Source organism: Merops nubicus, unplaced genomic scaffold (assembly GCF_000691845.1).
Source record: "Merops nubicus isolate BGI_N331 unplaced genomic scaffold, ASM69184v1 scaffold25396, whole genome shotgun sequence".
In the NCBI taxonomy this organism is placed as follows: domain Eukaryota; kingdom Metazoa; phylum Chordata; class Aves; order Coraciiformes; family Meropidae; genus Merops; species Merops nubicus.
The window spans coordinates 8,839-22,347 of NW_008614746.1; the positions used below are offsets into that span (position 1 = coordinate 8,839).

General features: G+C 54.7%; 1 protein-coding gene across 1 annotated transcript in view; it reads left to right on the forward strand.

Moving 5' to 3' along the window:
- The window catches only part of LOC103774904 (nuclear receptor corepressor 2-like), a gene marked incomplete at both ends in the record, with an annotated part of 19,736 nt that extends 8,719 nt beyond the window's left edge, over nt 1-11,017 (forward strand). Inside the window, 4 exon segments of the mRNA XM_008942339.1 lie at nt 2,140-2,206; nt 7,140-7,312; nt 8,293-8,389; nt 10,835-11,017. Coding sequence (XP_008940587.1) covers nt 2,140-2,206; nt 7,140-7,312; nt 8,293-8,389; nt 10,835-11,017 — 520 coding nt within the window.
- Nucleotides 11,018-13,509: the final 2,492 nt, after the last annotated feature.

A 13,509-nucleotide genomic window follows, 5' to 3' on the forward strand; every position in this document is an offset into this window, starting at 1 on the left:
TGCAGAGCCATCAAGTCTTTGCCTGTATTAGCACTTCCAAGGTCAGCCCTGATGTAAAACTCAAGGCAACCCATCAGCTGCATCAGTGCTGCTCATTTTCTTCATTTACTCCCCTGCTACGTGTGCAGCAGATCCAGCAGCAGGGGCCCAGAGCCCCACGTTGCTCCTGGATGTGACCCAGGGACCTGTGGCCCTTTTTGAGGCTACTCGGTGGTTGCACCACACAGAAACAAAAGGCAGTGGCGTGGTGTGATCCAGCTGGGAGAAGCCTTTGGCAGCAATGTTCATTAGTGTGTCTAATGAAGTGGCCTCTGGTCTTTGCAGTGCAGCCCAGAACAACAGCAGGTTCTTTGTGAGCATGCCACCAAAAATGAGCAAAGGCAGAAATAAAGCCATATATGGGTTTATTAGATTTTTTTTTCCTCCTTCAGCCATCGATGCCACTTTGATTTCTGAAACAGGATCAAAGGATGTGGCTTGATATTCAAGCCCTTGCTTGGAAAACCTTTGTGGATCCAAGTGTCCTGCTCTGCAGGAGCCTTCCACCCCATCACGTGGCTGTGCCTTCTGCCCCTGCTGGGGCTGCCCAGAGGTGGGAGTGCACAGGGATTTGGGGCTGTGTGGCTTGAGCTGGGGATACTGGAGTCTGTTCCCAGCCCTTAGCTGGTGTTTTCCATTTGTAGGAGGAGCTACAAGTGTCACTTGCTAGCCATGCCTTGGAAATCAAGGTCTGGCTTTGCATCACAGTGTTCAAGGCAAGTCAAAGGGAACGAAGGTGTTGTGCAGCTCAGGCAGTGTTCAGGGACTCCTGAACATACCTCTGGCAACTAATGAAGAGGGGAAAACAGAAAACAAAATCCAAGTGGTACTTGTAGGACCAAGAATCCCAATGTGTTTTCTTTGTGGTAAACTAAAGAGGCCACAAAGCTGAGTGTGGCTGTGGGTTTCTGGAGAAATTACCCTGGTCCCAAATCCTGCTGCCTTTCCTCTAGCAGCCATACTTACCTTGGAGGTGGTGATGATTGAAGACCCCACACCAAAGAAATTACTGTCCTAAATAAACCCACTAATTATCAGGTGCCAGTATTACCATGGTGCCCCCAGGCCCTGGTCCAGGTCCCCACCTGCTTTCTGGGGTGTGCTCCATCCCCAAATTAAGCTAGGACTGCCACCAGTCTTCCAAGTGAGCTGGATCCTCTGCCCCTTCCAAATAGTATATTTTGCTGATGTGGTTTTTTATTTATGGGGGGAGGAGGGTGGGTTTTCCTTCCTCACTAGCCAGGGGATGAGGGGTGCCCCCGGGCCCTGGTCTAGGTCCCCACCTGCTTTCTGGGATGTGCTCCATCCCCAAATTAAGCTGCCACCAGTCTTCCGAGTGAGCTGGATCCTCTGCCCCTTCCAAATAGTATCTTTTGCTGATGTGGTTTTTTATTTATGGGGGGAGGAGGGTGGGTTTTCCTTCCTCACTACCCAGGGGATGAGGCAAGGAGGGGAATGAGGTGTCTTCATTCTGCTAAATCCTGCAGACCATGAGACCACATGTTTAGCTCCTGACGAGTAATGACACACTGCAGCGCTGTCTTTAATCGGGATAAAAGACTTAAGGAAACTCCTTTGCCCCTGGTCTCTACCTTTTACATAGAGATTTTATTGCTGGGAATATTAGTAACAGGAACAACTGTGGGAGCTCATCTCTGGGGTCTGTGCAGAGCTGGGGAGCTCCTGCAGCCTCTGCAGCTCCTCACTGTGTTGGTGGTGCTTCTCTTTGAACAATTATTCCGTACTATCTTCAGAAAGTAGAAAGAATAATCCTGGGGGGGCTTCTCCAGACACTCCAAATACTCCAGAGACAGCCTGAGCGTGTGCCCATGGTCAGCACTGAGCACACAGTAAAGGTTTGCAGAATTGGGATTGCAGGAATTGAGCTCTCAACCTTAGTCCTGTTTCTGCCAGCAGATGTGGATGACGTTCCTTGTGCCAGAGTGTCCCTTGGTCTGTCTCAAAGGTGGCACACGGTCCCCATGTAACCACACTTGCTGCTTTGACGTTCGTGCAGCTCCAACTTCAGATGGAGGAGAGCCAGGCTTTGGATTTTAACTGCCTCATTAATCAAGTATCTCTTTTTATTTTTCTTTACAGAAACCAGGCAATGCGGAAAAAGTTGATTTTGTACTTTAAGAGGAGAAATCATGCTCGCAAACAGTGGGTGAGTCCCCTGGACCTTATTTTATATATGTAAAGCAGCGTGACCTCTTATGTGAGAAAGAAGAGGACGTTTTCCAGCAGAGAGGTGCTGGTGCTCAGTACTTTGTGTGTTGCATTGCTGTGGTATCTCTGACGCTTAAAATAACTTGGATGTAAGAGAGAGGTCCCTGATCCTGCTGCAGGCATCACCTCCCTCCTCAAGTACCCCCTGCAGAGCAAACACGGGGGGTTGGCTTAATCACAGCAGAGCCTTCATTGATCTCAGAGAGCCTACTCATGGCATAAATCTCTATTTTGTGAGTCATTGGACCCTAAGAGAGGTGTGAAACAAGCTGACTCTGCTTCCAATAAATGGTCTGAAGACTCATCGTGACTCCTTCCAGCTGACCACAGAGTGATATTCCAGGAATTTGTGGTTTAAAACAAAAATCCAGCTCTGCACCAGTTCATTTCTAGGCAGCATTGCCTGTGAGATCGTTCCGGTGTCCTTCAAGGAGATGGTTCTTGTTTAGGTAGGGGGAATAATGTGTTTGTTAGGCATTTGCTGCATGTGCCTAGTCAACAGAGGAGAAAGTTCAAGTGGGATTTACAGAATTTACACATTTTTGGTGCCTGTGGTAGGCACCAGTAGGAGCTGGGAGGTGAAACCAGCGTAGAAGGGGAAATGCCAGAAGCAACCAGCAGCCCTCCCGGGAGGTGGATTTCCTGGCACCTTTCCTTGAAGGATGGTTCAGCTCCTGATGCAGGACTTCATGTTTTATGTGAAAGATGTAAATCCCAGTTCCTGACTCCATGACCATTCTGGGCTCAGATACTGGCGTTAGCATCTTAAGTTCATCATAGAATGTTTGGGGTGGAAGGGACCTCCAAAGGTCTAGTCCAACCTCTCTGTGATAAGCAGCGACAGAAGTTGCAAATGGTGCCTGTTTTCTGAGCATCTTTGGTGCTGGTTTTGGACAGAAGTGCTTCAGCTGGGAAGAATTTTTAGAAAAATTCAAAATAATCAGCCCTGAGAAGTGGATTGAGGGCTCTACTTTTAAAAGTAGCTTTCAATACAGGCATTTCTGAGCCAAGGATCGAGTTCTTTTCTTACTTAGGTTGAATAGAGGCATGCTCCTTTCTTTTCCATGCTTCATCCCCTCCCACCTTGCAGCAGTCTTCCAATATCTTGCATTCCAAAGGGATAGTTGTGTCTCTGCCTTGCATCCAAATATGTGTTTTATCATGGAAAAGACTAAACAAACTACTTCTAGGTTTCTAGCAAGGGGCTTAACACCTTCAGCATGGTGTGTTGGCAGCCGGTGCTGCTGAGGGCACCTCCCTGGCACAGCCGAGGACTTCTGTGGCCGGGGGAAGCAGCTCAGCATGCCCTTCCTCAAAAGAGGAGCTGCAGAGCTTCGTGTGGTGTTATTGGAACCAGAAGGGAACTCTGAGGAGCTGCTCTCTGGTGGGAACGGAGCCGGAGAGTGTCGCCCTTGCAGCTATCGAGGAGCTGGGGCAGGAGGTTGAATGAGGCTGCAAGAGTGTGGTTCCTAAAAAAAATGGCTTGCAGTGAAGTCGCCTGGCATGCAAAATAGGTGAATTTCTGCCAGCCAGTTTATTGGGCGTCCTTGAAAGGGGATTTTTCATTTTAGGGAAGCATTTTGCCTATTCTACAAACTAGGCAACATACGGCTGCTGAATTTGCAAAGTGAATGCATTTGCTGATTCTGTTTGCAAAATGGGTACGCTTAGCTATTTTTCTGCCTATTTTGTAGCAGACCCTATTTTTAGCAAAGCCCATCTACGTGCCAGCATTTCTTTCTGTTTTTTTTTTTTACTTTCGGGAGCATTGTCACTGCCCAGGGCTGGATGGAGCAGAGTCAGAGCTGGGTGCCTGCAGGGGCCAGCCCTGAGAGCCACACAGGAGGATCTGCAGGGCTTCCTCCCTGGAAGAATGGCAGAAAGTGTTTCATTGCCATCAGAGCAGTGATGCTGCAGAGAGAGAAGGGTGAAGGGAGCTGTTCTGGCTGCAAGAGTTTTCTCTCCATCAGCCGGGGAAAGAAAACCAGGGAGTTTGCCCAGGAATTGGACTGGTTCCTCCCGTCACCTTGGCTCTTCCCCTCCCCTCCAGAGGGCTGCTCTGTTTCCCAGAGCTGCGGGAGGGCTCGGGCTTGGCACAGCCTACAAACTGCCTTTGGCTGCTACAGCCCCCTTACTATTCATCCATTTTTAGATGGGCACGTCAGGTCCGATTTGGCTCAGCATCACTTGTGTGGCTGAGAGGCTGATGGGCTGGTGAGCCCAGCCGGGCAGGGGAGCAGAGGGAGCACCAGTGCTAACAGCCAGCACAGATGGTTGCTCAGGAATGGACATCCTCGCTTTAGGCTGCTCAGAGGAGGCTTCAAGAGGGAATAGACACTTCTGCTCCTGAAGTGCCTGACCGAGGGCTTCTCCTGGTGACTGAGCTGTGAAGATCTGGGTGATGCACAGTGCCCTAAGGTGCCTGTAAATTTGGCTTATGAAGGGTGGCAAAAGATTGCATGGAGTGTGTATCCCAGCTGGACCAAGAAGCGCTAGGCAGGGATGCTGCCCCTGTTGCAGTGGGGTTTGGAGCTTGTGTGGCAGGAAGGATCTGTTCGCTCCGTGGTGGGAAGGGGCTGTAAGAGAGCAGGTGCCAGTCAGGAGTACTGGGGAAATCATCAGTGTGGTGATGATGTTGCTTTTTCCATCTCCAAACACCACTTCCTTAAAAGAGGAGTTCTGGCTAAAGCTTCACTGAGTTGTCCCAAAGAGGGAAGGAGAAAGGATGAAAAAGAGCCGCCTTGTTGGCTGCAGAGCAGCCCAGTGGCCGTGCCAGGTGGGTGGCAATGTGGGACCCAGCACAGGCTCGTTCCCACGGGGAATGAAAAACCTTTTGAAGCTTTGAAGCTTCTGCCCTGAAGCTTCTCAGCAGCCCGAGCCCTCATGCCAGGCTGTTCCCAGCCACACCGTGGGCTGGCACACAGCACAGGGCACCAGCTGCCTCCCGGCGCTGAGGGTTGATAAACTTTGCAGGGTATTTTTAGCCTCTTCCCAAGTGTGATGCTCTGAAAGCAGGAGGCTGTAGCAGATTTGCTGGCAGGGTGGGAGCTCTTTTTCAGGGGGCTGACAGCATTGCTTCAGGAGGGGTAAAAACACAGCAGCTGTGATTTCTCCGAGGTACTGCAGTTTGTTGGCACCTGTAGCTCCTTGCCCGCAGCACGAGATTCCCCTTGGTGGCTTTTAGGGCATTTTTGTTTTTGTTCTCATTCCTCACTTTCATCTTACAGCCTTTTCCTTTAGCTCCTGCCAAAACCCAAGCATCTCCTGTGCATCCGTGCGAGGCAGGAAAGCCTCTGGCTCTGGGCACGTAAATGGGAATGCATTCATTTGTTGGGGATTGTTAGCCTGCACCAGCTGCAGGGGTTCAGATGCTTTGCCCACCCCACGTTATTATCGAGATGCCTCCGAAAGACCGTGGGGCTCCCAGGGTGTGTTGCTGCATGTGGTTTGTTGCCAGGTCTGGGGTGGTTGGACCCAATCCCCAAGCCAGGACGGGCACAATGCTGGCCGCAGGCTGCGGGTGCCTGGCACTGTAATGCTGCAGGGCTCAGCATCCCCAGCACAACTGGCCTGCTTGCCTCGGGGTAACCCAGCTGCCCCTTCACCCAGAATTGGGCCCTTCCAGCCGTTCAGGGGTTCTTTTACCTCTCCCTATATTTATTTTTGGTGGCTGACAGCGAGAGGAGAGCAGAGCGCATCTGGGAAGTCCTCCAGCCATGGACTTCCCTCTGGTGTGGGGCAGCAGTGGGGAGAGATGAGCCAAGCCTGGATTCCCCCGTGGACTCTGCTGCGGTGCTGAGCCACCATCTGGGAAAGCAGGGGGGGCCTGGGGCTTGCCATCGAGTTCTGCAGAGCAGCAGCTGCTTTCGCTTCCTGGTCCGAGGCCTAGAAGGCCCTCGCTGCACTCAGAGTGAAACCTGCAAACCCGCCTGGCTGCCTCCCCCTGCGCCTGGGCACCGGCCACCGGGGCGGAGAGGGGAGGCTGCTGGCTCTGGCAAATGCTGTTTTAATGCTATGGCTACGGGGCTGGCCTCATCAGTGCCAGGAGGGGTGAGGTGCTGGACCTGGGTGGGTGTGCTGAGGGGTCACCCGGGGGCTCCTGGCGTGGAAGCCCTCACAGCTCCTGAGTTTGCTGGGCTTGCTGTCAGCAGGGGTGTGCTTGGCCCACTCCTGGGCCAAAAAGGAGCAGTGGCAGTGGCCAGCAGAAGGCTTTTACTTGCCAGGAAGGTGGAGGAGGTGGTGGCATCATGGGGTGGCCAGGCCTCCATGCCATGTGGCCTTGGATAGGGGCTGGGTGCCCGGCTCTTGGCTTTTTCGGCGCCCATGTGTGGAGCTGCCTAGTGGCCCCAGTGCTGTTGGGGTTGCCAGTCTTGAGCGCTGGCACCAGTGTGGGGGTTGGGCTCTGAAATGACCTGCTCCCCTGCCCTCCCGTGTCCCCTCCCAAGGCCATGTTTCAGTCCCTTCTTGCCTGGTGGCCTCAGGCGGGCAACCTGTCCTCTTCCCGTGCATGGCCAGCCGTGGGCTCCCTCCCTGGCACTGGGGCTTCGGGTGCTGAATCAAGCACCCAAGGTGCTGGAGGATGCCCGGGCAGAAGGTGTGGTGGGTGGGCATGGCCACGCTGGGTGAGAATCCTGGGTTTGGCCAAGACGTCGGGTCTGCAGGGGAAAAGCCTGAGGGTACCTGATGGCATGTTTAGAGAATTTACCCTTGGGTTGGTCCCAGACCCTGGAGCGTGTCCATGTCCTAAAAATATGTGTTTCTTCGGGCAGGATGAGTCAGGCTCACCCCGAGCAGGCACCGAGGACAGGCCTGGAGGAGCTGCCCTTCCCAGGCACGTCTCCTGAGCTCCCTCTCTCCCTCTGCCCTTTCAGGAACAGAAGTTCTGCCAGCGCTACGACCAGCTGATGGAGGCCTGGGAGAAGAAGGTGGAGCGCATCGAAAACAACCCCCGGCGGCGCGCCAAGGAGAGCAAAGTGCGGGAGTACTATGAGAAGCAATTCCCAGAGATCCGCAAGCAGCGGGAACTGCAAGAGCGCATGCAGAGGTTAGAGGAGAAGCGGTAGGAAGGGGCTGAGCTGCTACCAGACAGCCTTTCTCTTTTCTCTGGGGCTGGGTGTGGGTTTTGTTGGCGGGAGGAGCGGGCTGGGGTGGCCGCTGGTCCCTTTTCTCCCCTTCGAGTCAGAGGCAGAAGCCAGCGGACAGGCAGCTTTGCTGCTTTTTCCCCAGGGTGGCTCAGCACAGAGCCAGGAGAGGAGGAAAAGTGTCAGAATGTGGTTGCCCATCTCCCCTCTGCTGCTGATTTCCCAGAGCTGGCTGGGATGGTGCTAATGACTACCTTGCTGGTGGGCCTCAGTGAAGGTGGACACCTGATGTACACAGAACCCAAACTCTTGTGCCAGCATCCTGTCCTTGTGCCCCACAAACAGCTGGATGGGACCAAACTTCCTTGTCAGTGCTTTTATTTGATCTTACAGCGAAGGGGAGAAACGGTACTTTTAGGGGAGAAATGTTTTAAGCTTTTACATGCTTAATAAGAAAAGTTTTAACTCTGTGGGGTGCATGGCTGTTATGTTGGGTAATACAGGGTAGGGGGGAAGATGTCAATGGCTGGTTTTGATTTAAAAGCTCCTGCAGCTTTTGCAAACTAGATGCGGTGGCACAGTGCTGAGACTGCCTTGTGCCACTGCTATGCTGTGATGAGCAGGAGAAAATAGTGGGGGGCGAGTTTGGTTGGGATGAAATGTCCTCCTGTTGTAGCGATCCAGGAGGCTGGCACAGGTAAGGAGGGTGGTTGGAGGCTCTCAGTGTGTGAGCCCTACGCCTGGTGGACGTGGGGGACGGTGCTCTCTGGGCAGGAGGAAGCGCTGTCAGAGCCCGTGGGGCTGCAGCGTGGGATGGGGTGGCCTGGATGGGGTTGGGATATGGCCATTATGGAGGTCGATGAGGAGGACAAGGGGGCCAGCGAGCTGTTCTCCATGTGGGTGACAAAGCAGAGGGTCTGAGTGTTCCGCTGCCCTCTCCCAGCAGGGTAGGACAGAGGGGCAGTGGTGGGCTCTCCATGTCGGCCGCACGCAGCGAGCACGAGGTGTCAGAAATCATCGACGGGCTCTCGGAGCAGGAGGTGAGACCGGGTTGCCTTCTCCTTCTCTTCATCCCTCACTCCACTCTTCTCCAGGGAAGCCAGGAGAATACCACCAGGTCCCCGAGTGAAATCTGATAGCAAATCCCAGTAACTTTAAGCCAGGCTGAGGCTGGGGAAGTTGCCATGGTGCCTAATATGCTTTCTGGAGAGGATCCAAAGTGAGGTGTTCATTTAATAGCAGCAGCATCTTTCCAGCCACCCAAGAGGTGTCACGGAGCTGTGCAGTGGTTCTGCAGGAGCAGAACACGAAGCAAAGCACCCCAGGAGCTGACAACAGTGGGTTGGGTTTGGCAGCATTCAGCTGCCTCGTAGGGACCTGAAGCCCCAGCGTGCTCTTCATCCTGGGTAGCACCCCACAAACTCCTCCTGGCTGTTGCTTTAGACGGGAAGTAGAGGTGGGAAGGGAAGAGAAGGGAGCCTTGGCTGCTGGGTGGAGGGGTTTTTCTGTTTCGTTTTGTTTTGAATGGGCTGCGTGGCTTGACACAGGGGAATCCTATGGAATGAATGGTTTGTACGTGAGCCAGTTGGCCCACGTCTTCTGGGAGCGCTCCATTCATCTTGAAACATCCCCGTGACCTTGGCTTCCTTCAGATCTGGTTTCACAAGGGTTCCACTCTTGGCACGGCGGCGAGCTGGAGGGAACAGACTGGGTTTGGGAGGGGAGAGCAGCCCTTGCCCAGCCAGAGCTGAGCCTTTGGCTGCCCGAGCCCTGCGCCACTCTCCCTGCCCCGGGTCCCGGGCAGCCTGCTGCTAGCCAGCCAAGGCAGCACCCCAGGGGATGTGGCTCTGGGAAGCAGAGGGGAGTTTCACAGCTCTGCAGAGGTTGTGGCTGAGGGGAGGGTTAGGTGCTTGCCTCTGACCTGCACGGTGTGCTGCTAAGCTCCACCCCAACGGCCTTCTGCTGAGCCCCGAGGCACCGCTTTGCTTGGCCTGGGGGAGACCCGAGGAGCTCCCAGCCCTTGCAGAGGCCTGGAAGGAGCAGGGAGGTGAGATCCGGAGGCGTTGCTTGCAGCAGGGGCTGGCTCCCCGCCCCGGCAGGTTGCTGGAGAGGAGGAGGGAGGACTGGCTGCCCACCAGCGGGGTGCACCCTGCCAGGGTCTGAGCTGCAGGCAGAGCTCCTGCCCCCGCCTCCCTGCTGCCATGGCTCTGCTCAGGGCCTTGCTCCCTTCGCCCGGGGTGGTCTGTGCCTGTCGGGATCGATGCTCTGGCTGTGAGCTGTCCCCACCCCACCCCAGCAGGTTGCTGGAGAGGAGGAGGGAGGACTGGCTGCCCACCAGCGGGGTGCACCCTGCCAGGGTCTGAGCTGCAGGCAGAGCTCCTGCCCCCGCCTCCCTGCTGCCATGGCTCTGCTCAGGGCCTTGCTCCCTTCGCCCGGGGTGGTCTGTGCCTGTCGGGATCGATGCTCTGGCTGTGAGCTGTCCCCAACCTCCCACGGTGGGGTGACATCCCCAGAGCATCCGAAACAGCCGACTGCTGAACGAGAGGCACCCCGGCGAGGATGGGGTGGGGATGGAATGAGCTGAAGTGCCTGTGTCTGGGCAGAGGCTGGTTCAGGCAGAGGAGGTGGGTCATTAAAGTAACAGCAGCTGAGACGTGGCCTTCCTGGGTCAGGGGTTGAGATTTATATCTGACTAATTCCATCCCAGGTGACAGGGAGGGCTCAGGAGTGACAGTGCAAATGAAGGAGGGTGGCCAGAGCATCCCTTTGTCCCCACAGGGCAGACCTGTGCTGGGTGTCCCCCAGCAGCTGAGCTGAAGGGCCAGTTCTGACCCTCGGGCAGAGGGTGGCACATAAGAGACACCACATGGGGCACTTTGCTACAGAAACTGAAGGAAACCAGTGTGCCCAGTCTGTCCTGTCCTGGCTTGCAGCCGGGGCTCTAGATGAACTTGGCACTTGAATAGGATAGATTAAGAGCATCAGATTATGTCCCAGGGTGTTTCAGTAGAAGAAAGGAGTGACAGCCCCGTTATGGTGGCATTTGAAACCTCCTGGAACAATTGGGTTTCCTGTGGAAGGGAAGCACCACACCTCCCTCTGCCCACCCTTTCAGAAAGCTTTGCAAGCTGAATGCTTCCCTCACAGCTTGGCGTGGGGGCCTAGACCACCACGGGGCCATGGGTTTGATGCCTGGGATCTCTTTGCCCCCACTGCTTTGACTTGTCTCTTGTGATCAGGAGCAGTTTTGCTTAAGTCAGACATTTCCACACGGTATCCTAAAGCCTTTTATTTCACAATGAAAGATTGTTTCCTGGCTGACAGCGATAGCCTCTTTCGGAGGTTAATTTACAATTCCTGTAGCAATAAAGCTGTCTAGTGCTTGCTTTTGAGTTCTCCTGTTCCTCCTTCCCTCCCGAACATCTGTCCCCTGTGGTCCCCACGGGCCCGTGGTGCTGACCAGCTGTTCTCTGCCTTCCCCAAAGAACCTGGAGAAGCAGATGCGCCAGCTCGCCGTCATCCCGCCCATGCTCTATGATGCTGACCAGCAGCGCATCAAGTTCATCAACATGAACGGCCTCATGGATGACCCCATGAAGGTCTACAAGGACCGGCAGGTGATGAACATGTGGAGCGAGCAGGAGAAGGAGACCTTCCGGGAAAAGTGAGTGCAGCCCGCGCGCCTCTCTGCGAGCAGCCCCTGGGGGGTGTGAGACAGGACCCGCGGGGCGCTTTGGCCAGGGCCCCAGTGCACTAGGCTGTGAATTCCCCCAGGGCTTCTCTTGCCCCTGCTGTTCTCTCAGCTGGTTTGAGGGTAAAGCCAGTGAAGCTCAGTGCTCCGTGCTCTGTTATGTGTTTGGATTTACATGCCTGTCCTTTGGGCACTGCATGTCCAGGGGTGTTCTTGGGGCTGTCAGCATCCAGTCCCCAACGCAGAACCCCTCGGGGTGCAGTGTCCAGCCAATGCCCATCCCTCAGCACCCTCTCCTGCTCCCGGCAGGATTTCCCACCTGCTGCCCTTCCCATGGATTCACTCCCACATCTGACACATGTGACCACGGTGCTTCCTCCTGTTTGCAAGCACTGCTTGAGGACAGCTTTGCTTTAACACTTTAACAGCTGGGGGGTGACTGATCCCTTCCCTGGGTGCCACCACACTGTCAGCCAAGCTGTGGGTCCCAGTTTAGTCTCAATTCCAGACTCTTGCTTATCTCACAGCCCAGCAGGAGGCCAGGTGTGTTTGCACAGAGGAGCAGAGCCTCCTTGGTGCCCCAGTGTGCCGTGTGTGTCTGTAAAAACAGAGCTGGAGTTCAGCTTCCAGCAGGATGAGCTCAGCTGGGGCTCGCTGCTGTGGATGTGAGGGACACGGAGGTATGTGGGTGTGCCAGGGCCTCCAGACAGTTGTGGGACAGCTCTGTGGGTTCCCAGCAGGCCCACGGCCAGCCGTGCTGGAAGCCTCTCTGTGTCAGAATCCTTCCTCCTGTCCCTGCTTGTGATGATTCCCGTTTGCAGCTGAAATAACCAATTGCCAAGACGGACCAAAAAAGAACAAAACAAGCAAACTGGCTCCAAGCCTTTGGTAGAGGAGAATCCTCATTGCTAATTAGCCTTAAGATGTGACACTCCAAACAGCAAGGCTTGCCCACAAATGACGCAGAGGCTAATTACTTGGGCTTTAATGGTGGGGCCGTGCCTGGCTAATGGGGCTGGAAGAGTCCACACCCAGCTCTTGCATCCTGCTGTGCACAGTGGTTTCTGTGTCACCACCCTGGGTGATGAGGAGCTTGGGGCAGAAATACAGCAGGATTTCAGGGCTCTTTCAGAGCCCATTTGAAGCGATTGGTACTTGGGAGCTGTAAGGAGGGCTGAGGGAGTCCTGCCCGGGCTCTCATCCTGATCCTGGTGTCCAGGCAGATGAGCTGCCTGGTCTGCTGCAGCTTCTGTGCTGGGTATTTAAGGTGAACCAGACTTGTGTCATCTGTGCTCGTGACCCAGAGCTGGCCTCTTCCTGAGATTGTGAAAACCTGGTGCAACCTTGTGCTCAGCCCTGATGGTGGGGGCTCCTGGAGAAAACATCCAGGCACTGTCAGGCTGACAGGCTCCAGGTCTGAAGCCATATTAGCCATTAAAACTTAACTACAAGGAAGAGTCTGATTTGATTTGCTTCTGGGCAGGCTTCAGGTCTGTTTGAGAGCCCATCACTAGCCTCCTCCCAGGGGGGCTGTTGCTTGCTGGTCTAGGAGCAGGGATGGCTGCGATAACCCTTGACCCCACTTGGGCATCAAGACCCTGTTGTGCTGGGCACTGTGAGAACACAGCATCCATCCCTTGTCACAGGACACAGCCTGAATAGGGGACAGCACTGAAGTGTCATCTGCATTGCCCCAGCACTGCATTAGAATCAAAGAATCACTCTGGTTGGAAGGGACCTCTAGGATCATCAACCTTCCTCCAGTATTTCCCTATCCACTGGACCATACTAGACCCCACAGACCACCTGCCTCAGACCGTAGCCTCAAGTGCCACATCTGCTCATTTTTTTGACCCCCCCCAGCCATGGTGGTTCCACCACCTCCCTGGGTAGCCTGTTCCAGCATCGTTGATAAGTGGCCTTGAAAACTCTGTCCCATGGTCAGCCCTTGGCTCGTGCTGCACACAGTGACAGCCAGCTCCAGAGCTGGTCCCTGTCTGTCAGAGCAGCCCAGCTGCTCTACTTCTTTATATTTTTTTCCTAGAATTTCTGGTTTCTTTTTCCTTGTACTTCATTATTTAATCACGTGTCTTGGGGGATCTCCCTTGATGCCTATGTTATATCCAGGTGGGGCAGATTCTGCCCTTCAAACCACTTGGTGGCAGAGAGACTGGTAAGGATTTGTGTCCCCATGAAGTGCCTGAGCATCATGCTCCCAGGGCTGTCCCTGCTCCCACATTGTGCCCCCATCCCAGGTCATCACCCACAAAAGCCTCGTGCTGGCAGCAGGGAAGATGAGGCCCCCCCTGTGCTGGTGATGGGGCAGCCCAGGCTGTGCTGCAAGGCACTCATGTTGGCTGTTGGTGGTGATTCCCTCACCCTTCCCAAATCCTGAGGCCTCAGCTGAGTGTGGAGCTGCCATCTCTGCCTGTCCTGCTGTTGGGATGCGCTTGGGTGCCCGTGGGATTG